At 35.6% G+C, this 22,897-nt stretch overlaps 2 protein-coding genes across 2 annotated transcripts; one reads left to right on the top strand and one right to left on the bottom strand.

Annotated features, from left to right (window-relative positions):
• Nucleotides 1–8,179: 8,179 nt before the first annotated feature.
• Nucleotides 8,180–9,834, bottom strand: ccl25b (chemokine (C-C motif) ligand 25b). The gene is made up of 4 exons (XM_052569960.1): nt 9,706–9,834; nt 9,515–9,604; nt 8,847–8,961; nt 8,180–8,731 (listed from the first exon to the last, which is right to left on the bottom strand). The coding sequence occupies exons 2-4, from the start codon at nt 9,597–9,599 to the stop codon at nt 8,629–8,631; spliced, it is 303 nt and encodes a 100-aa protein (XP_052425920.1). The 5' UTR covers nt 9,600–9,604; nt 9,706–9,834; the 3' UTR covers nt 8,180–8,628.
• Nucleotides 9,835–16,663: 6,829 nt separating this feature from the next.
• ctns (cystinosin, lysosomal cystine transporter) lies at nt 16,664–22,860 on the top strand. Its single transcript, XM_052569046.1, has 10 exons — nt 16,664–16,987; nt 17,073–17,151; nt 17,273–17,360; nt 17,798–17,901; nt 18,778–18,915; nt 18,998–19,097; nt 19,313–19,432; nt 19,974–20,144; nt 22,102–22,219; nt 22,315–22,860. The coding sequence occupies exons 1-10, from the start codon at nt 16,921–16,923 to the stop codon at nt 22,482–22,484; spliced, it is 1,155 nt and encodes a 384-aa protein (XP_052425006.1). The 5' UTR covers nt 16,664–16,920; the 3' UTR covers nt 22,485–22,860.
• Nucleotides 22,861–22,897: the final 37 nt, after the last annotated feature.

Here is a 22,897-nt window from a genome sequence, read left to right as displayed (position 1 = left end):
AGTGTCCAAAAACATTACATTTAAAAACATTTAAAACCCACTATCTGTCTACAGGATGTTATTCCACCTTCTTTCCTTAGGCAAATTATGGACACAGTTGGACCGGGCCTGTTACTTTTAATTAACAAATGCCTGTCAACTGGTTCCTTCCCTAACAGTCTGAAAGTTGCTGTGGTGACGCCATATCTTAAAAAAACTAATCTTGATCCTTCCACTCTTTCTAACTATCGTCCTATTTCTAATCGACCTTTTATTTAGAAGATCCTTGAGAGAGTTGTACTGGTTCAACTACAATCATACTTATCCGCAAATTCTCTCCATGAAACATTTCAATCTGGTTTTAAAGCTCTTCACAGTACTGAATCTGCTCTTTTAAGAGTGTCAAGTGATATTTTCACTGAAACTGACTCTGGGAAATCAATGGCCTTAGTCTTATTAGATTTGAGTTCTGCATTTGACTTAGTTGACCATGAGGTCCTGTTGCGACGTCTGGAGACATCCGTGGGTTTTCGAGGCGTTGTCTTGCAGTGGTTCCGCTCTTATCTGAACAATAGATGTTTTAGTGTCCGTATTGGTCATCAATCCTCCACTAGTGTACCTCTGAACTGCGGAGTCCCACAGGGATCAATCCTCGGCCCCATATTGTTTATTCTGTATCTGTTACCTCTGGCTTCTATCTTTGATAAATATGAAGTATCCTTCCATTTGTATGCCGACGATACTCAGATTTATTTTCCTTTAAAACAGAATGATAAAAATGGTCTACAATCCTTGTTTGACTGTTAAAGTGATCTTAAACTTTGGCTTTCAAGTAACTTTCTAAACCTAAATGAAAATAAAACTGAAATAATTATCTTCGGGCCCAAGGAAAACTGTGTGTTTGATGTTGAGCGTGTTTCTCTTGCACCGTATGAAACCCACCGCGAAAGAAATCTGGGCTTTCTGTTTGACCACAACTTAAAATTTGAGAAACAGATCAGTGCTGTTGTAAAGTCATGCTTTTTTTCAGCTTCGGCAACTCTCTAAAGTGAAACCGTTTTTAACTCTAATCTTGTAATCTTCAAATAGTGACTCACGCATTCGTAACATCACGACTAGACTACTGTAATTCACTTTACTTTGGTCTATCTCATTCTTCTCTTTCTCACCTACAGCTAGTGCAAAACGCAGCAGCTAGACTCCTCACTGGGACACGCAAGTATGAGTCGATCACCCCTATCTGATTCAAACTCCATTGGCTACCTGTTAAATTTAGAATTGATTTTAAAATTTTACTTTTCTTAACAATTTGGCCCCTCAGTACCTGACTGATCTGCTCTGTCCGTACACTCCTTCTCGTACTTTGAGATCCAGCGATCACTGTCTTCTCATCGTGCCTAGATCCAGGCTTAAAAAACGAGGTGACCGTGCTTTTGCGACAGCAGGCCCAAAACTTTGGAACAGTCTGCCTCTCTATATCAGACTGGCTCCTTCAGTTTCCATCTTCAAATCTTCTTTAAAGACTTTTTTGTTTTCTCTTGCTTTTGATGCTCATTGATTCTGATACGATTACTGCTTATTTTTTCTTTTGTCCGGTACTGCTCTGCATTTTATTCTCTGCTATGTAAAGCACTTTGGTCAGCCTTGGTGGTTTTTAAATGTGCTTTATAAATAAATATTGTATTGTATTGTATTACATTTGTATCACATGCAGGTACAGTGTTATTTGAATCCTTTTATTTCCATAGAAAGTGGTCTTTTTAAAGGATACTAGTGTATTTCTTTTGCACAAGGCCAGAGCCTTACTCTTTGCTTAGATTGAGCAATTTCAGCACATTGCTCTTTGCACTTCTGGGGGGATGCTAACTGCATTTCATTGTCTCTATACGGTGAAAATAAAGTTGGATCCGACCACTGCTTTAACTCAGACTGTGGATTATTCAGAATGGAATTCAGTGGTTTCTTAATAAATATCTCGGCACATTAATCTCACCCAGTAAGATGTTTGTCGTAAATATAGTGTGTCCTCTGGATGACCTAGTTTCTCTTTAAAGATGATGCTTTAGAAATTATTTCACATATCAGACATAAAAAAGTGAAGTGTTACAGTAAGTTTGAGTGAACACAGGTCAAGTTGTTATCGGAAATGCAGACAGGTCAAAAGCAAGGGAAATAGTCCATGCGACAGGCCGACGCTACTAAATATTCATTTGCAACCACTTGTAACATTTCTCATGGCTAATGGCCAACAGAACCCACTTTCTTTGTATTAGTCATGTAATGCAAATGACAAGTTTGGAGTTGTTGCACAATGCTGATGACATATTGTCCTGAAAACACACATCCGCCCTGAATATTGAGAGTGTGAGAAAGGTACGCTACATTGCAACGTTTGCAGTTTAGTGATAAAAGCCACTTAGTCACAGAATCATGTCAGAATCAAAACACCCTTAGGCTTTGTTTCTTTATGTTAAACGGCTGATAGGAAAGTTGTCTTCAGTTTTATACTGACACCTTTGGTGTGGATGGAGATGCGAAAGGTTCCAAGTGCTGTCAAGCAATTAAAACGTGATTGATGTTCTAATTAATTAATCTAAATTAATCAAATTATTTCCCAAAAGATAAAGTTATTAATGTTAAAACATTAAAAAGGCATTACATAAAGGAAATATTTTGATCGAACATTGAATAAAAGGGTATTAATGTTTTGTAAAAAAAAAAAAAAAAAAAAAAAAAACAGCAGGTGGTGGAAAGTCACTATGTTAATGAGTCAAAGAGCTGATTCACTGAAGAACTGCATGCGGTGTAAGATGATGTAAGGGTCTCATGATAAAATTAACATCTTTAAAGTGTGAAAGTGAAAGTGACGTGACATTCAGCTAAGTATGGTGACCCATACTCAGAATTTGTGCTCTGCATTTAATCCATCCGAAGTGCACACACACACAGAGCAGTGAACACAGTGGGCAGCCATTTATGCTGCGGCGCCCGGGGAGCTGTTGGGGGTTCGATACCTTGCTCAAGGGCACCTAAGTCATGGTATTGAAGGTGGAGAGAGAACTGTACATGCACTCCCCCCACCCACAATTCCTGCCGGCCCGAGACTCGAACTCAATTCAATTGGGAGTCCGACTCTCTAACCATTAGGCCACGACTTCCCAAATCCATCATTATATAATTATTTGCAATGCTTTGTGAGATTTTAGTCCTTATTTAATGCTTTGTACCTTTTTCGTACATTTTTGTCCAACACTTTTTTTTTTGGGATATGACTCTTTAAAGGTGCCATATGCAAAAATTGAGGTAAAAATATCCATAACATGACCTACTCGCATCAAAAGAATGAGAAGAAATAAGGGCGATGATGTAATTAAAAAAATGTCAAGTTATAGTGCTGCAGAGATATCAACCTTAATTAGCATTAGCATTACTAGCCCCGGCCCGACAGGTGTCGTAATACCAGTTTCGGCCATGGGAGGCGATATGCGGGCAACATAACCACCAGCCAACCTGCAATACACGAATAAATCGCACGGCTTGTCGGCGTACCTGAACCTGATGTCAATCATGTGGAAAGTACAGCCCACTACTTCATTTCAGTTCAGGGAAGAGAGAGGAAGGATGGCTCAAGCCCTTGGCAAGAGACCAACACCCGCTACAGGGAAACAACCGCGCTCGGACTCACAAATCAAATCCGATAAGAAAAGAAGCCGAATCAGAGTAAACATCGGCACTGCTTTTAATCGCTGGAGACAACTGATGGACCTGAAAGAAATGAGGTTCGACTCCGAACGTGCAACATTTCTTTTGGATTGGTAAGTTAGATGCTGTTAGTATTTCGCTAGAAGTTTGTTTTATATGTTTGTGTATTTGTTTTCGGGAAGTTATAACATGTATCGAAGGCTGTTCGATAAACGTGCTAATGTTCAATTGCGTGTGTCTCACGGTGAATGCTTGAGAGTTGGCACATTAGTTCCCAAGCAGCATAAAGGACAGGTTAATTATTGCTGTTTAGCGTTTGTATTAATCTATGATGTGTCCCTGTTTGCGTACAGGGACATAAAAAATAAATTAAAAGTGATACGTGGTCCAAGGTGTCTGAGATTGTTCATTTTAAGTAAAGGATCCTAATATTTCGTCCACAACAATATTTAATGAGGTTAACTTATAACTCCTTGTGGTTAGTCTGCACGAGATCAACAAGCTTGTTTGCTTTGCGGCCGCTTTAAATACAAAATAAGCATTCGATCTACGTTAGAGCGTCTGAGCGCTCACAAATCTTTCTGCAGCGTCGTGAGCAGAGCGGCAAGAGCGATTTTTGACGCTCTAGACGCCGGCGGTGTGAACGCACAGTTAGGCTTCGGCTATGGCTGTAGTGTTGTTGTGAAAGTAGGGGCGGAGCATAGAGACTATGCCGTTTCTCGTTTGTTACTCTAGAGTAGACCAATTCACTTTATTGAGGCATACTGCCCCCATCTGGAATGGAATGTGGAGTATGACTTGATTTTTTTTGCCAAACAATACAGATGGCACCTTTAATGAGAACTTTACAAAAAATCTTTATTGGAAAAAGAATATGAAAAATACATCCATAACTAATGCCACAAAAGTGTACAAAAACTTAATAATTCTAAAAAACAAAGAAAAAAAACAACAACAACAACAAAAATCCAATATTAAAATTCTTTACGTATTGCTCAGTATTTTACATTATAAGTACAGTCAAAAGCGACCAAAGAGATTTTTAAGGGAAAGAAGTGGAATGTTATGCAATGGCCAAGTCAATCACCTGACCTAAATCCGATTGAGCATGCATTTCACTTGCTGAAGACAAAACTGAAGGGAAAATGCCCCAAGAACAAGCAGGAACTGAAGACAGTTGCAGTAGAGGCCTGGCAGAGCATCACCAGGGATGAAACCCAGCGTACGCTGATGTCTAATTGATCTCCAGACTTCAGGCTGTAATTGACTGCAAAGGATTTGCAACCAAGTATTAAAAAAGGAAAGTTTGATTTTTGATTGTTAATCTGTCCCATTACTTTTGGTCCCTTAAAAAGTGGGATGTAGATATATAAACTGTTGTAATTCCTACACCGTTCACCTGATTTAGATGTAAATACCCTCAAATTAAAGCTGAAATTCTGCAGTTAAAGCACATCTTGTTCGTTTCATTTCAAATCCATTGTGGTGGTGTATAGAGCCAAAAAGATTAGAATTGTGTCGATGTCCCAATATTTATGGACCTGACTGTATGTTCCAACACTTCACGACTCAACTTTTGTCCATGGACACAATAAAAGTAGTGTAGCTGAATACTGACACAACTCTTTTCCTTCAAAACACAGACTTTCAGTATAAAAAAAAATCTATTTTTTATCAAATGAATGCTTACGGTGACAAGGTACCCTGAAGTGCCAGAAAAACACCATTAAAGTTCCATAACAAGTTCATGCAACTCTATTTTACACTATAGTACCCCGTGTTAGAAAGAGATCAAAATGTACAGCCAGACTGTGTGCACAGTGCAATTATGCCATCTGAGGCTAATTTCAAAGATTATAAAATAGATATTTTATCCTGAGGCAGCTTTGGATGGCTGAGCTTGACATGCTCACTGATTAATTGCCTTTCTGATGAATTTTAGCCATTGATGTAGCTGTACGTTGTATGGGGCGTCTAATGATGAACCAAACATGATAATTAATTACATGTGTGTATGAAAGATCGCAATGAAACAAAGAGTGAGAGAAGCACAGCTGAAAATGTTTTAGACTAGCTTAAAGAGATTGTAATTCTGGCATCCTTTGTTCGCCTGCCTGTTGTTCCAAACCTGATTTTCTTTCCTTTGTGCAGATACTGATGAAGAAAAACAGTGTTGATGTATATATAATGACAGCGGAAGACCGATGTTGTTTGAACCATGATGTCTTTAAGTCATTCAGGTTTGAAACAATGACACTATTTATCTTTGTGTTACTACTGTGCTTTCAAAATTAAAGTGCATGGCCACTTTTGCACCCACACTCTAAGTCAAAACACTTTGACTTTGTCTGGTTTCCTTCCTTCTTATCATTTCCAAGCAAAATCAGCTTTGTTGCCAACATTATCACAGAGGGATTTGCTAACAAAACACTTCATTTAAACCCATTTAAATAAGGAGGGAAAAGTATGCATTTGCTTTTAGAAAATGTATATTTTAATTTGAAGACTTGGAATATATTTCGTTTATTGTCCCTTTTTCTGAAAACTGAAAGCTTACAAGGCAGTGTGTGTTTTTGGAGTATGGGAAAGTGCAGCATTAAAGGGTTATTTCATCCAAAATTGAAAATTCTGTCAATAATTACTCACCCACATGTTGTTTCAAACCCGTCCAAGATCTTTCTTGATCCTCCGAACACTAATAAAATATTTTTTGATTAAATCCAAGAGCTCTCTAACCCTACATAGACAGCAATGTAACTGGTACATTCAAGGTTCACATTGTTAAATGCGATGGAATTAGCTGAATTAGACTGTTTTTTGACCCACTTTAGGAAGACTTAAAGGGTTAGTTCACCCCAAAATCTAAATCATGTAATTAATAACTCACCCTCATGTCGGTCCGGACTAAATCTAAAATATCTAAAACTGTGTTCCAAAGATAAACGGAGGTCTTACGGGTTTGGAGCGACATGAGAGTTATTAATGAAATAATTTCGATTTTTGGGTGAACTATCCCTTTAAGAAGTATCCTTTATTTGTAATTTCACTTGTAAATTTTGTTGGCGTTGAAAAATACTGTATATTTGTCATGATCTAAAATAAAGATGCAATTTAGTACATTTAAAACATATTAACCTTAAATGTATTTTTGAATTATAGTTATACATCATGTACTTTATATAGATTTGTTGCTATTTGTGACCCTGGACCACGAAACCAGTCTTAAGTTGCTTGGTTATATTTTTAGCAATAGCAATAATAATTTACATTTGGATTTTTTGTCAAAAATCATTAGGATATTAAGTAAAGATCATGTTTCGTTAAGGTATTTTGTAAATGTCCTACCGCAAATTTATCAGAACCTAATTTTTGATAAGTAATATGCATTGCTAAGGACTTCATCTGGAGTATTTAAATTTAGTTCCAGATTTTCTAATAGTTGTATCTTGGCCAAATATTGTCCTATCATAACAAACCATACATCAAATGAAAGCTTATTTATTTACATTTTTAGATTATGGACAAACCTAAATTTCAAGAAATTGACCCTTATGACAGGTTTTGTGGTCCAGGGTCACATAACACTATACAATAGTGTATACAATAACAAAATAATTGTGCTGCTTTAAAGCATGACAAAAGATTACTAAAACATCACAAGTTTAAATCTCTACTACAAATACGACTTTTAATTTGACGTTATTACAAAGTACACTTAACTGTGAAACAGTCATGAAAGTTTACTTTCTTTAATGATGTTAGTGAACTTATATTTCATTGATATTATATAATTAGCAAGTAGTTAAATATGCTTTAAAGATCTATAAAGACACTACAAGTGCATATTAAGCACAGTTAAGTGCTCTAATTGTTTACAAGGGTTTCGTTTTTTTTCTCTTCAGGATTTCTTCTTTTAAAGACCAAATGATTTTAGATTGACTCATATTCTCATCACGTGTGGAATTGAATTTGAATAGTATCCTAGAACAAAGGTGAAGTTCTTAAGTGAAATGCATTATGTTTTAAAAATAAGGCTTTTGCCCACACAGCGAGATTAAATGGATGTGATGACAGATTTAGACCTAGAGTATTTGAATCACAGCTATTTGGCATGAAATGGAGAAACTCGACTCAGTAATTCATCTCACCCCGGCAAGTTCAGGCATCACTTGTAACACCTCAAGCTGATACTTTGGCATCGAAAAGATACAGAGATAAGGATCCTCTAAATCAATCACAAAGAGCTTAGCAAGAACAAACGCATGCTCTGTGGCACTGAACCAGCACGGCAAATTGATTTTCTTAAGAAGGCTGAGGTAATGAAATGCAAGTTGCTTTTTCACCAAGCAATTAATATCTAATTTATAGGCTCAATAAAGCATTATTATTGTGTATACATTTTTTATTAATTATGAATAGATTTTTTAAATGGATATTACATGCTAGAATAGTCGTTCAGATGGGCTTAACACATGCACAAAAGAAAAAGACATGAAAATTTAAATGCACAACTCCAACTCTTTATTATAAAAAATGCATTAAATGTATACTGCCTCTTATACACACTGAATCACACAGACACACACACACACACGCACACACACACACACTTACATGTAGGCAATGCGGTTCACAGGTTATATTTGAATAAAACATACAAAAAAATATATATATATACATAAAGTGTAAAAAGATGCATAATGAAGCTTGGAGAAAAAGAGAACAAACATTCACAGTTCATACATTCATATTGTTCTAATACAATGAACAGAAGCAGACCATATACAGTTCATTATGAACCTCTGCATGAAGATAACAATTCATAGGTGTAGAAAATATGAATCAGCAGGATTGATAGTGGTAGAAACTACATACTGTTACATTAGTGTGTTATAAACATAATACAGTTTGGTCTGTGGTGGCGTGGTCAAAGCTGCCTCTGAAACACTACATTTTGGAAGTGTTGTCCTCACTCCTTTTCTGTATCAATCGATTAACCCATTTTACTCTCGGATCAACACAGATCACCCTTGAATTCCTCAGCTTCAAGCTGTGTGGAAAACAGAAAGAGAAAAGGAAATCATAAATCTCCTCCCGAGTGTTGCTGGTGCAATGACCTCTAGCTTTGAAAGCGATCGTGTTGCTGTGTTTTATGTCGTACTCACACAACAGCAGGAATGTTACATCCTCCGTCGGTTTTCTGCTCTCTGAAACTCACGATAAATTTGTTGAGGTTCCTCTTGACATGCGCATACTGCAAACAGCAGTTTTCATAGGAACCTGGGAATAAATCACAGTTATATTTAGTCATTTGATCTATCTATCATGAAAAGTGGTATTGAAAACATTCAATTAATCAAGAAATTTGTAAGTACAAAAACTAAAAAAAGCTTTTTTTATATTAACTCCAATAATCAAATAATTTTTGCTGTTTATCTTTATACACTATAAAAAGTGGTAACATGCACTTGTTACCTATTTTCACCCGATTTAACGCATAGAAATAAGTTTGATTGTACAAATTAGTGTATTTATGGTGAAACAGTGTATTTAAATCATATTTTTGGCTTGAATAGAACCAGTTCATTTAAATACTAATAATTTCCCAGTGTATTTATCTATGCATATGCTTCTTCGTATATAGTTTTTCCTTAATGCATTTAATAACAAAATGATCAGCTGAAATGTTTTAAAAACGATGTAAAATCAAAAATGTGCATTTTTAGAAAGGTGCAAAAAATTAAAATGTTTTATTTAAACAAATGATATATTTAAAATATCATCATTAATATCGCATTATTAAGTCAACTCTCTTAATTAACCGAATTGTTACCTTGTGCCACACTGTGATGCACGCAAGCAAGCAGCAAGAGAAAAAACAGGATTTGAAACTTCATGTTTGAATGCTTTGTTTCCATGTAAGCTGCAAGAAAAGACAGGGAAATATTTAGTGCAATTTTCAATGTATCATGTGCATCCACTAAGCAAAAACACGTGGCTGTAAAGTGCTGAATAATGTCTCACCTTAGAGATTCTCCGAAGAATGAGGTTTTCTTCACGGCTGAAGCTGCTCTTATCTCCAGCTCTGTTTCGATCGTGTCGCTTTTTATAGCAACAAACCTGAGCCTCGGCCACGCCCCCCCCCCCCTTCAAATTTTGCCTAGCATTTAAATTCTGATGCATTAGAAGATGTTAATATGAAAGTGGATCCTGTCGATTGACTTTATTGTTTTGACAAATTGCAGTTGACTTAAGAGTTCCCGCAATATAAACATTAACAGGATGCCTGGAGCGATATCTCTAATATATCTCAAATGACAAATCTCTATATTTGGTCAGCAGTGAGATGTTTCAGCGTGGGGGAAGGAACCGCTTAGAGAACGGACCCCAATTCTCACCCCTGCGAAGTATTGCACAATACAATGTCTTTGCCAAATCGTTTCCCCCCAAACACATCTGCTTTAGGACTTTTAATGGCCTGTGTGCCAATACAAACATGAAATGCAATATTGAGCAACAAGATTCTGCTAAATTGATCACACTTTGTCCAGCGCTAATCTCTTTCCTTACTCAAGGATGTCTTAACTCTGATGACCGTTTACTGTCTCAGCCTCGACCTGACCTGAATCTGACCTAAACTACAGCATTTTGGCCGCGTCTTGGCTTTTATGACAGCTAGTGATCTTCTGCAGGTCTTTGCCTGTAAGATAGACAACAATTCATGGAGTGCCAACAGCGCAGTTCTTCTGCATAAAGGGGAATTCCAATATTTGATAAACAGCATTTAACCAGAAGAATCTTATCTTTTGGTGCATTTTATTTCAATGATTCCAGGCTGTCGTATAACCTTCAGACCTAGAATTCTGGAGAAAGTGCAGTGTTTCATATGAAGTTTCATTCCTTTACCAAGTCTTGACACTTGAGGGGATAAAGCAAGGGTCAGATTTCACTGCTAGCAAAGAGAACATCACGTTTGCTTTCAAAGAACATTAGAAGCCACTTCACTTTCTTTGGGGACCAACATTTTATGTTTCCCAGCGAAATTGATGGCTGGAATTTTAAATAGTCCCATATGGAGAACTGTTGTCTTGATTCATTCAGGACATCTTTTTGTTGTTTTTTCATGACCCGATGTTTTCTAGAATTCTTCAGAAGTACAGCTATGATCAAACTACACTGCAAAAAAGAGATAGGTCTATTCATCTTTTATTTCTTTGTGACATGCCACCAGTCAATTTATAATAAAGTCATATTTCTAAGTCGTTATGTTGCAGATGGTCCTGATTTCATCTGTCTCTAATTTCTGAGGTGAGGCCTATAGTAAAATTTATGTGACGATAAATATGACATCTTACTCCACAGAGCACCCCATATTCTTTACACATTGCTTCAAGCTGAGTAATGCAGAGGTTTTATGCTCATAAACTAATGCATTTACAGGCACAGTCATACTTCATTTTCTGTTTTTGTGGCAAACTCTTAAAAAATATAATGCAATGCAAGTGTAAAATGTATGAACATGATTAACTGTGCACGACACTACACAATCTTTTAATTATAATTAAAAAGCAAGAATCATATACCAAGACCATCAATAACAAAGTAAGAATACGCACACTTGTAGTTGTAGTTAAATTAATCAAGAATAAATAAGAGTTTTTCAAAAAACTGAATGCAATTCAAGACTGAAAAGTGTTACATGCAAACAACTGCTGTTTTTACAAAATTAAGTTTTACAAACACATTAAACTTCCACTCGGATCAGGAATCGAATCATTGTGGAATTCTGATTTAATTTCTAAATAATTTAACATGCAATTAATTATTAAACATGCATTTTTGGATGCACTGTATTTGTTTAATTTAATTTTTGAATTTATCTCTTTTTATTAAAGTACAAGAGTCATATAAATCAAGGACATCGATATCAAACTATCAAAGTTAAAGTTCAGGATATAATATTCATCAACTACAACAACAACAACAATTAACCTATAATTCATACAAACACACACAAATGTACTATATATAACTGCATTTCTAGGGAAAAATATTTTCTAGGTTACAAGAAATATATAAATAAAATTCACAGACATTTGGGTATTATCAAAAGTACCCTGTATTGTCCAAACATCAGATCAAAACCTCATGTAAGTTGTTTCTGGCTCATATATGCAAAATGGGTTTTCATAAACCTTAACCTCAAGAACCGAACATGAAGAGATCCTATTTTTAATCGAAGCAATCTGTGGGAATCTGGACACACACAAGCAAAGGCGTTCTATCTAGAGCATTTTCAGTGGTGGGGACATGCTGGGGCACTGCCTCAAAATAGGGCGGCCAACAGAGACCAAAATAATAACGATGAAAATCTGTGGTACACTATTAAAATTAGTTAATCTGCAAATGTAAGCTTAACTGTTTACATGTTCATCTAATCTCATTTTGTTAGTGACTCTTCTTTTACTTTGGATTGTTTTGCTAAACTTGATTAATTTGTGGTTCCTGCAAGCTAAATTTCACATAGACAAATAAAAAAGCTGGTTCTCTTTTTTTCTTAATTGAAAATTGATCTAGACAAGTACATGGAAACTATTTAAAATCTGTCAATCCTAAAGTGAAAACTGCATCTCCATATTCATCCTGCGCCCTCTTAAGTGGTACATTTATTATTATTATTATTATTATTTTACCTGGCAATACATGGATTAAAAAAATTAGCATGAAAACAGTCAGCATTGAGAAAACAGAATTAGCATGAAAACAGATCTAGGATTCATCAAAATGAATTAAAACTGTGAAATGCAAACTCAAAATATGACTGTCAAATTATGTGCACAAGGGAATGAACAAATACAAAGATGATGATATCATCAACAATAATAATAACACAAAGTCTTTAATAATCCACAAGTGTTAAAGCTGCAGTAGGAAACTTTTGTAAAAATATATTTTTTACATATTTGTTAAACCTGTTATTATGTCCTGACAGTAGAATATGAGACAGATAATCTATGAAAAAATCAAGCTCCTCTGGCTCCTCCCAGTGTCCTATTGAAATGCAGAAATAGATCGCTCCCGGTAAGAAACAACCAATCAGAGCTGCGGTCCGTAACTTTGTTTGTGTTCAAAATTTACAAAATGTATATAATAAGCGAGTACACCATGAATCCATTTTCCAAACCGTGTTTTTAGCCTGTCCTGAATCACTAGGGTGCACCTTTAATAAGTGTTTATATCAGGACTATTTTAGATTGCTTCGGGGATACTGCGGCGGAGTAACCCAGTACCTTTGTGATTCTTCATAGACATAAACAGAGAGAAGTAGTTCCGGCTACGATGTTCTTCCGCAAGACGCAAGCAGTTATGTTTATTAACCGCTAGAGCGTCAAAAGTTACCGACTGCAGCTTTAAGCCAAAAAAAAAAAAAAACAAACAAAAAAAACATGATCACACCTACACATAGTTGTAAACTCAATACCTGATCACCAAAGGCTGAACAGAATACAACTCATAATATAAGGGGAATGTTAATGAGGATAATGAATGACACACCTGAGCATAATGACTTAATAAACGGGAAGACAGAAACTAGGTCAGTGAACAAGAGTGAACAAATGAAAACAAACACACAAGTCGAATGTTCTCCTGTGTTCTACTGTACAGACATGAATTTAATTTTCCTCCAGCCTTAGGTTTATTCATTACACTTAAGTGTGAAAGGGCTTTTATATTTGCTATAAATAGAATGTATATTAAAAACAATGAACTCTGCTCAAAATTAAAATGTAGTGCAATGCAAAAGTAACAACGCATTACTATCCATAAAATTAGTTACTTTTTAGGCAGCAATATTGTAATGCATTACTTTTAAAAGTACACTACACTACACTAACCATAGTTTAACAGTTTGTAGCAAAACTGTGCTTATACAAAGAAACAAACATGGTTACACTTTTACTAGTAAAACCAAAGTTCGTTTTATTAAGGGATTTAATTTATGTTAGCTATACTTTCTGATTTATATATTTTTTATAACTCTACTGCCTTTGATGTTTTCTACTGTTAAATAATAAAATAAAGTATAAAATAGCGAAACAGATCTGAAGCTGCGAATGCGAACTGAATCAAATGATTTGCGAACCCACTCTGAAGCAGAGGGCTCCATACAATATCCAAGACACGTCACTCGTCTAGTTTCGAATGGGGAAAAATGATGGGGGGTCTTGACAACCACGCATCCAACAGGTGTGACAAGAGTCAGTTTTTACTGGGTCAAGAGTTATGAGAGATGACTGACAAGATCATGGAGGATTTGCTGCTCAACAGATCCTGAGCTCATTGATAAATATCTTATCTTGTAAGATGTGCTTGCATTACACAGAGTGTGGGAGGTTGCAAAATGTTAAGTGATAGTAAATAGCAGGTGCTCATTCAAAAGCGATTGAAATACCTTGCATACCCAGATGGCAAATCACATGTGGCCCAGTTCTGGCCAACATACCGTGTGGAATGACGCCGATGACTCAACCTGAGTCAGAGATAACATCCCACACAAACCTACAAATTCAGGTGAGGTAACCGGATTACAGGGTGCGAAAGTTTGGGCACCTCTTGCAGAATCTGTGAAAATGTGAATAATTAAAAAAAAATAAGAAGATCATATTAAATGCGTGTTTTTTTTATTTAGTACTGTCCTGAGTAAGATATTGTACATAAAAGATGTTTACATTTAGTCTACAAGAAAAAAAAAATTGCTGAAATTATTCAAATATCCCCATTCAAAAGTTTGGGAACCCTTGGTTCTTAAAGGGACAGATCACCCAAAAATGAAAATGATGTCATTAATGACTCACCCTCATGTCGTTCCAAACCCGTCAGACCTCTGTTCATCTTCGGAACACAGTTTAAGATATTTTAGATTTAGTCCGAGAGCTCTCAGTCCCTCCATTGAAGCTGTGTGTACGGTCTACTGTCCATGTCCAGAAAGGTAAGAAAAACATCATCAAAGTAGTCCATGTGACATCAGAGGGTTGGTTAGAATTTTTTGAAGCATCGAAAATACATTTTGGTCCAAAAATATCAAAAACTATGACTTTATTCAGCATTGTCTTCTCTTTCGTGTCTGTTGTGAGAGAAAGAGTTCAAATCAAAGCAGTCTGGATATCCGGTTTGCGAACGAATCATTCGATGTAACTGGATCTTTTTGAACCAGTTCACCAAATCGAACTGAATCGTTCGATACAGTTTGCGTCTCCAATACGCATTAATCCACAAATGACTTAAGCTGTTAACTTTTTTAATGTGACTGACACTCCCTCTGAGTTCAAACAAACCAATATCCCGGAGTAATGCATGTACTCAAACAGTACACTGACTGAACTGCTGTGAAGAGCCGAGTCAGATAACAAACAATAGACAGTTCTTAATGCATCTTGTTTCCTTCTGGAGCATCAGTGAATGTTTGAACCATTTTTAATAGTTGTGTTTGAGTGCCTCAGTTGTTCTCAGTCTGAAAAGATGTATCTAAAAATCATAAAGTCCCTGCTGGAAAGGGTTCAAACATGCAAAGATGCTAGAAAACTAAAGAATCTGCAGGACCTTAAAGATTTTTCTGAAGAACGCTGCTCAGTTTAACTGTTCAGAACAAACAAGGGACTCATGCACAACCATCACAAAACAGAAAGACAGTCGAGGATCATCAGGTAACAGAACACAGTACTAAGAAACCAAGGGTTCCCAAACTTTGGAATGGGGTTATTTTAATAATTTCAGCAATTGTCTTTTGGACCATATGCAAACATCTTTTATGTACAATATCTTACTCCAGACAGTACTACAGTAAATAAAAATAACATGCATTTAGTATGATCTCTCTTATTTTTTGAAAATTATCCACATTTTCAGATTCTGTAAGGGGTGCCCAAACTTTCGAGCCCCACTGTACTGCTAACTAGTGAAACACACACCATTAATATGAAAAGCTGCACCTCAAAATACTTGTTAGATTGAAATATTGTGCATTAAAATCGAGTTTGTAGCTTAATTCACCTAGTTTCACGACTGCAATTCATGTAGTTATATTTTAACATATATACATTTTAATACATTTTTTTCTGTTTTAATGTTTGTTTAATTAATGTTTTTAATTGTATTCTATTTATCTCAATGTTTTTTTTTTCATTATATGCAGATTCATCTGCAATAATTTAAACTCATATTATTAATGTTATTAATGTCAACATGTGTGACCCTGGAGCACAAAACCATGTCATAAGTAGCACGGGAATATCTGTAGTAAAAGCCAAAAATACATTGTATGGGTCAAAAATTATCGATTTTTCTTTTAAGACAAAAATCATTAGGATATTAAGTAAAGAAGGTATTTTGTAAATTTCCTACTCTAAATATATTACAACTTAATTTTGGATTATTAATATGCATTGCTAAGAACTTCATTTGGACATCTTTAAAGGAATTTTTCTCAACATTTAGATTTTTTGGAACCTCAGATTCCAGATTTTCAAATAGTTGTGCCTCAGCCAAATAATGTCCTGTCCTGACAAACCATACATCAATGGAAATGTATTAAGCTTTCAGATGAATTTCGAAAAATGTACACTTATATGACTGGTTTTGAGGTGCAGGGTCACATATGTATGTATTTGATGCGACTACACGGTCTTTATAATTTTGCAAAATAAACCCATTCAATGTTTAACAAGACGCTGCGAATCAGCCTACCGTGTCTGTGCGACTGTAACCGCGTGCTTTATCTTTACTACATGCTGTGTGTACTTTTTGCATTTCTCCAAGCTTGCTAATGTAATGTGTTGAAGTTTATCATTTCATCCGATGCCCGTGACTAACCGAAAACAATTAGACCGCAAAACATCTGTGTGGCCAACTATATTAAAGTGTGGAGCAGTACACTTTTACTGTCTATGGACATAACCCAACCTACATATCTATGTCAGCTGACCCGTGTCATGTGATCCAAAATGTCGAATGCATGCAGAACTGACATCAGACGGATCACTTTCCTCCTGTAATAGAGTTAACGCTTTTTTACTTTTAGTGTAGCCTACTGAGAGACTGACTCATCGACTGACAGCTGATGATCTGTAGTTAATCAGATTTTATCTTTGGCGCGTTAGGACGCATTTCGCTTTGTTTTTAATGAGAGCACTCGACTGAACAGTAATTCCACTCGTGTAGGATTATAAATATAATGTCAAGATGAAGCAGGCTGTCTTACTGTTTCTCATTACACTGTCTGCCTGTGCGCACACGGTGTTTGCTGCTGGTATGTGAGATGTTTTAAATACAATAAAAGATAACAAAGAGAAGAACAGGGCTAAGTTAATATCATTATATTTGTTTATTTACAGATGCAGAAGTGACTATCAAAGCTCCAGCAACAGTGAATCTACAGGAACAATCTGCAGAAAATATCACCATAACACTGAGGTACGACTGTAAGCCATGATTTGATTATTCACACTAATACTCACTATGTAAACGTTCAATATATTATATGGGTTGGGAATCATTTATATATGACTTAGCTTTTATGTGTTTACATCCACAGTTCACCATTGAACACATCTGTAACAGTTTATTTCAATATCACTTATGAATCAAAAAACGTGTCTTCAATAATTCTGCTGCCTGATGAGGTATGTGCACTTATTTCAACCTATCAGATTTTAATACACCCGTCTGACTCAGCAATATTCGTGTTTTAATGTTGAATGCAAAGGTTTGTTGTTATTACAGTTTAGTCTGATAGGAATTAGTATGTTTTGATGCTTTCTTTCATATCAAAATCTGGACTGGAGCTTTTATAATGTTTGGATTTATAATATTAGTCATCATGTATCATTACATCTCACACACACACACACACACACACACACACACATATATATATATATATATATATATATATATGTGTGTGTGTGTGTGTGTGTGTGTCATCCATTCCAATCTATAGCCTGTGTTATACATGAATAATGATATTAACTTAAGACAAATGAACACTGTAAAAATGATAAAACGCTGTCAAATGAAGCAATGCTAAATAACTATATCTGTCCTCTCTGCTCTCTCACAGGTTGTCGTGCCGGCAGGAAACTCATCTGTATCTTTTGAAGTGCAAGCAAAAGGGGTTGGTCAGGTGACTGCTTACCTTTCCAGCAATGACACTCACATAAAAAAGTGCGTTGTAAGCTACATTTTCTTAATCTGTCACCAATTAAACATTGTTGGATAAATATGATGTTCTCTTATAGCTTCCTACTGGAGTTTTTTGTTGCCATTTATAGCATAAAAGCAACACTTGTGCATGCATTATAAGTGAAGTGAAGTGAAGTGAAGTGACATTCAGCCAAGTATGGTGAACCATACTCAGAATTTGTGCTCTGCATTTAACCCATCCGAAATGCACACACACAGAGCAGTGAACACAAACACACACACTGTGAGCACACACCCGGAGCAGTGGGCAGCCATTAATGCTGCGGCGCCCGGGGAGCAGTTGGGGGTTCGATGCCTTGCTCAAGGGCACCTAAGTCGTGGTATTGAAGGTGGAGAGAGAGCTGTTCATGCACTCCCCCCACCCACAATTCCGTCCGGCCCGAGACTAGAACCCACAACCCTTCGATTGGGAGTCCAACCCTCTAACCATTAGGCCACGACTTTGAGACATTTGCATCAGCCACTTGCAAAACCTGTTTTATTTATTTAGTTCCTTAATTTAGGGGAATTTATACTGGCGCTTGTGGGCAGCTGAGTAATAGGTGAACTGTATTTATTGTTAAAAGCACTATGCCAATACATTTAAAGGGATAGGTCTGCTCACACTCAAGTTGTTCCAAACCTGTATGGGTTTCTTTTTCTTATGCTGAGCATAAAAGATGATATTTTGAAGAATGTGAGTAACCAAAGAGTTTCTGGTACCCATTGACACCCATAGTATTTTTTTAATACTAGACGTCAGCAGCTGTCCCTTTAATTGAACTAAAAAAGACTATAACATTCTAAAACTAAGTAGAAAATGTGTGTTAACATCTAGACGGGATTTTATTTTTCCAGCTTAGAAGCACGAATCAGATTCCTGATTGTAAGAAGCAACGTCCTCTTCATCATCAACCAAATCATTGGCTGGATTTACTTCGTGGCCTGGTCTGTGTCGTTCTACCCGCAGGCGTATGAGAACTGGAAACGACGAAGGTAATGAGATGATCTTTGAGACTCGAGGATTTCGACTGAATAAAAAAGCTAATGAATAACATACATGTTTTGCTTCATGCAGTGTGGTAGGCCTCAGTTTTGATTTCCTCGCTCTCAACCTGACTGGATTCTTCGCTTACAGTGTGTTCAACATTGGTCTGTTCTGGGTGCCTTATATACAGGTGTGTGCTCCTGACAGCTTTCGGGTTGTAGTTATTTAGTCCAGTCTTCTGCAGCATTGTTTTTACTAACAGAGGTCTCTGGGACAGTAGCATTTCTGTAGAAAATACACATTTAAAGGACTACTTTAGTGCTAGCTGAACTGAAGTCTTTAGCTTTTGTCCACATGTTCAATAGAGTTTATCTTTAATGGAGATGATAAATGGTGCATCTACAGGAGGAGTTCTTGAAGAAAGATCCGAACGGGGTCATTCCTGTCGACGCTAATGATGTCTTCTTCAGTCTTCATGCGTTACTTCTCACTCTCGTCTACGTCTGCCAGTGTGCCATCTATGAGGTAAATGTTGAAGCATTACTGTGTAAATCATCTTTATAATGATAATGTTATTATACACACACACACATATATTAAAATTGTAATGTATGCGGTTTTTTTTACATACATTTATTATTTAATTCGGTATTTAGCATTAAATAAAAAAAAAATAGTTTAGAATTTTTATTTATATTTGCTTATTTTATTTAAAAAATATATATATTATAAATGATATATATATATATATTTAATATATTTGCTTTTTATTCATCAAATAATGCTGAATAAAATGTCACATGTTCCACAAGTTATTAAAAACATTAAAAATAAGAAGAAATGATTCTTAAGCAGTAAATCAGCATATAAGAATGATTCCTGAGGAATATTTGACTAAATTACTGGTTTTCATCAAATAAATGCAGCCTTGGTGAGCATTAGAAAAATGTTGTTTCAATAACTTAAAAACATCATACTGACCCCAAACTTTTGAATAGTAGTACATAGTAATAAATAACAATTGCATTGTTTCCTAAATTGCTTTTTTTATCATTTAATTATACAGAGAGGAGGGCAAAAGGTTTCCAAAATGGCCATTGGGTTATTAGCGATCGGCTGGACCTTTGCGTTCGTCTCTCTGTTTGTAGCTGTGGCACAGAAGATCTCCTGGCTGGATTATCTCTACTATTTCTCTTACATTAAACTGGGAGTCACGCTTGTAAAGTACATCCCTCAGGTACAACTCTCCCATTTCACACCATGACATACATACGCTATCATTGTCTCACCCTGATATCATGCCAAATCTGACTTGAAAAAATGCAGACCAAATGACTTCCTTGTTCCAGTGAAATCATAAAGGAAACATTTATCAGATGTGGTTTTCCTAAAAATGAAAGTGCATGAGAACTGGGACAAACTCCAACATTAACATGTCATTATATATAATATCAGCGCTGGCTCCTGCCAATCCTGTCAGAAGGGTGAAATAACTGCATGATTTAATACAGATAGGTCGCCCATTCATTTGATAAATTAACGGCTAGTTAAAGATGTAAATGAAACTGAACTATTATAGTATTAAGTAAAAATAAACTGACTATTGCAATCAATCTCTTGCTCTCCTTATGTTTCTATATGCATATTAACACAATTCGGCAGCAAATGAAGACTGAAGCCAGGATGTGGTTTTCCAAAAACATTTGATAAATAAAAACTAATTTAACTCGCATAAATCACTATTTACAGTACACAACTCACTTATATTACACAGCTCATTTACGACATTGCTTATATTATACAGCTCATTTGTATTACACTGTTCACTTATGTCACATTATATCACATTGCTCCCTTACATTACACTGCTTACTTACCTAACTCACATTACATTTTTTTTTCACCATTTGATAAAGATATTAAAGCAGTTTTTGTTTTTCCTTGTTGTTAAAATTCAAAATAGTTTTTCAGTATTATTGGATGTCACTGTTCCCATCACTCCTTGCACAAGTTAAGGTTACGCATGATGACAAAAGTGAGTTAGTGCGAGTCCTCCCGGGACTGATTGAGATTTCATTGCAGTGCTTGCAGTTCAAAAAAAATAATCTTTTAATGGATGTCAACTTTAGCACTTTGGACTATTATCAGTGTGTTTTGGGAATCAAACCTGGCTTGATGTGTCTAGCCCCCATGTCTGAATATTCACATGTGTGAAAGAAATCTGAGATGGGAGATTTGTATTCTGTGGAATAAAGAAAGTCATGATGGCTTGGAATGGTATGGGGGTGAGTAATTAATGACAGAATTGTTCATTTTTGAGTGAACTAGCCTTTTAAAAAAAAAAATGGCTTCAATGCAGTTTACCGGAATGCTAAACATAGATTTCACGCTTCCTCTTTTTAACTGTTTTGTACACTTGGTTATATTTGTGGTTTAAGAAAGTTTCAAATGAATCAGAATAAAAGCAATCCTCCTTAGCTTAGATTTGTGATTGAATTTTGGAGTAACAATTTCTGTCACATGTATTTGGGAAGAAATATTAGAAATGGTTACATTTGAGTTTAAATCTGATGCTGATGCATAGAAAAAATTTATATCATGTATGTGTATATATATATATATATATATATATATATATATATATATATATATATATATATATTGGATGTTGTTTATAACATACATTGGTGACCAAAAGCTTGTAATAATTAAGATTTTTAATGTTTTTTATGTATTTTATGTTCATCAATGCTGGATTTATTGGATTTCTTTTCATCTGAATATATTTTACAATTTGTTTTATTCCTGTGATGCAAAGCTGAATTTTCAGCATCATTACTCCAGTCTTCAGTGTCACGATACATGAGAAATTATTCTAAAATGCTGCTTATTTTTCTGAAGATGAAAATTTAGCAGGAAAAAATTACAATGGAAAATACATTCAAACCGAAAACAGTTTTTACAATATTACTTTTACTGAAATGTTACTGAAACTAACATTTCTTCCAATTGAATTGCTTTTTCTAAAACATAACATTGTGATTATTCCAAACGTATGGCCACCTCTGTGTATGTTTTATGTAAGTTTAATTTAGAGTAATAACAACTTGATCATCGTTTGTTTACATGTTCTTTACATCAAGTCCAGTTCCATTACCCAAAAATGTGTTATGTAATTCTGCTTTATATTGTAGGCTTATATGAACTACCGCAGGAAGAGCACAGAGGGATGGAGCATCGGGAATGTGCTGCTGGACTTCACAGGGGGCAGTTTCAGCTTACTTCAAATGTTCCTTCAGGCCTATAACAACGGTGAGACCACACAAACACTTTGCTATACGACCAGTGCTTTAAAGACGTTAGAATGCACATAAACATTTGTTTTAATTTTTGTGTTTCCTTGACAGATAAGTGGAAGTTTATATTCGGAGACCCCACAAAGTTCGGACTGGGTGTGTTGTCCATATTCTTCGATGTTGTGTTCATCGTACAGCATTATTGTCTGTATAGGAACAGAGAGCCAATGTATCGTGATTTAGACGATCAGGATGACCAACACGCCAGTGTTAAAACATGACCACTGCAATATATGCAATTTCATATGGACTTTTATATCTTTATCTAAAGTGTGTACTATGTATTAAAGGGAATTACAAATGTGTCTTACTTAAAAACATGTACTCTGTATGCAAATAAGCACTAGTTTCCTATGATTAGTATGTTTTATAATCATTTTTCAGAATTTAGTATATTGTTGCTATCTCAGGTGGATAACTGAAGCTGGTACTGTTATGAAATTTATGCAACTCTTAATATAAGCATGTTTTTTTTCATATTTCACATGTTTTACACTGCATTCTGGTGGCAGTGAGATAAACTACACCGCATTCTGACACTGTATTAGTGGAAAACTAACGCATTTATTCTTCTCATGTTTTAAATAAAACAAAATAGCATTTTAATAATATAGTTCTATAATTGTAGTAAAAC

Source organism: Carassius gibelio, chromosome B11, assembly GCF_023724105.1.
Source record: "Carassius gibelio isolate Cgi1373 ecotype wild population from Czech Republic chromosome B11, carGib1.2-hapl.c, whole genome shotgun sequence".
NCBI lineage: Eukaryota > Metazoa > Chordata > Actinopteri > Cypriniformes > Cyprinidae > Carassius > Carassius gibelio.
This window is presented reverse-complemented; position numbering and strand designations above follow the sequence as displayed.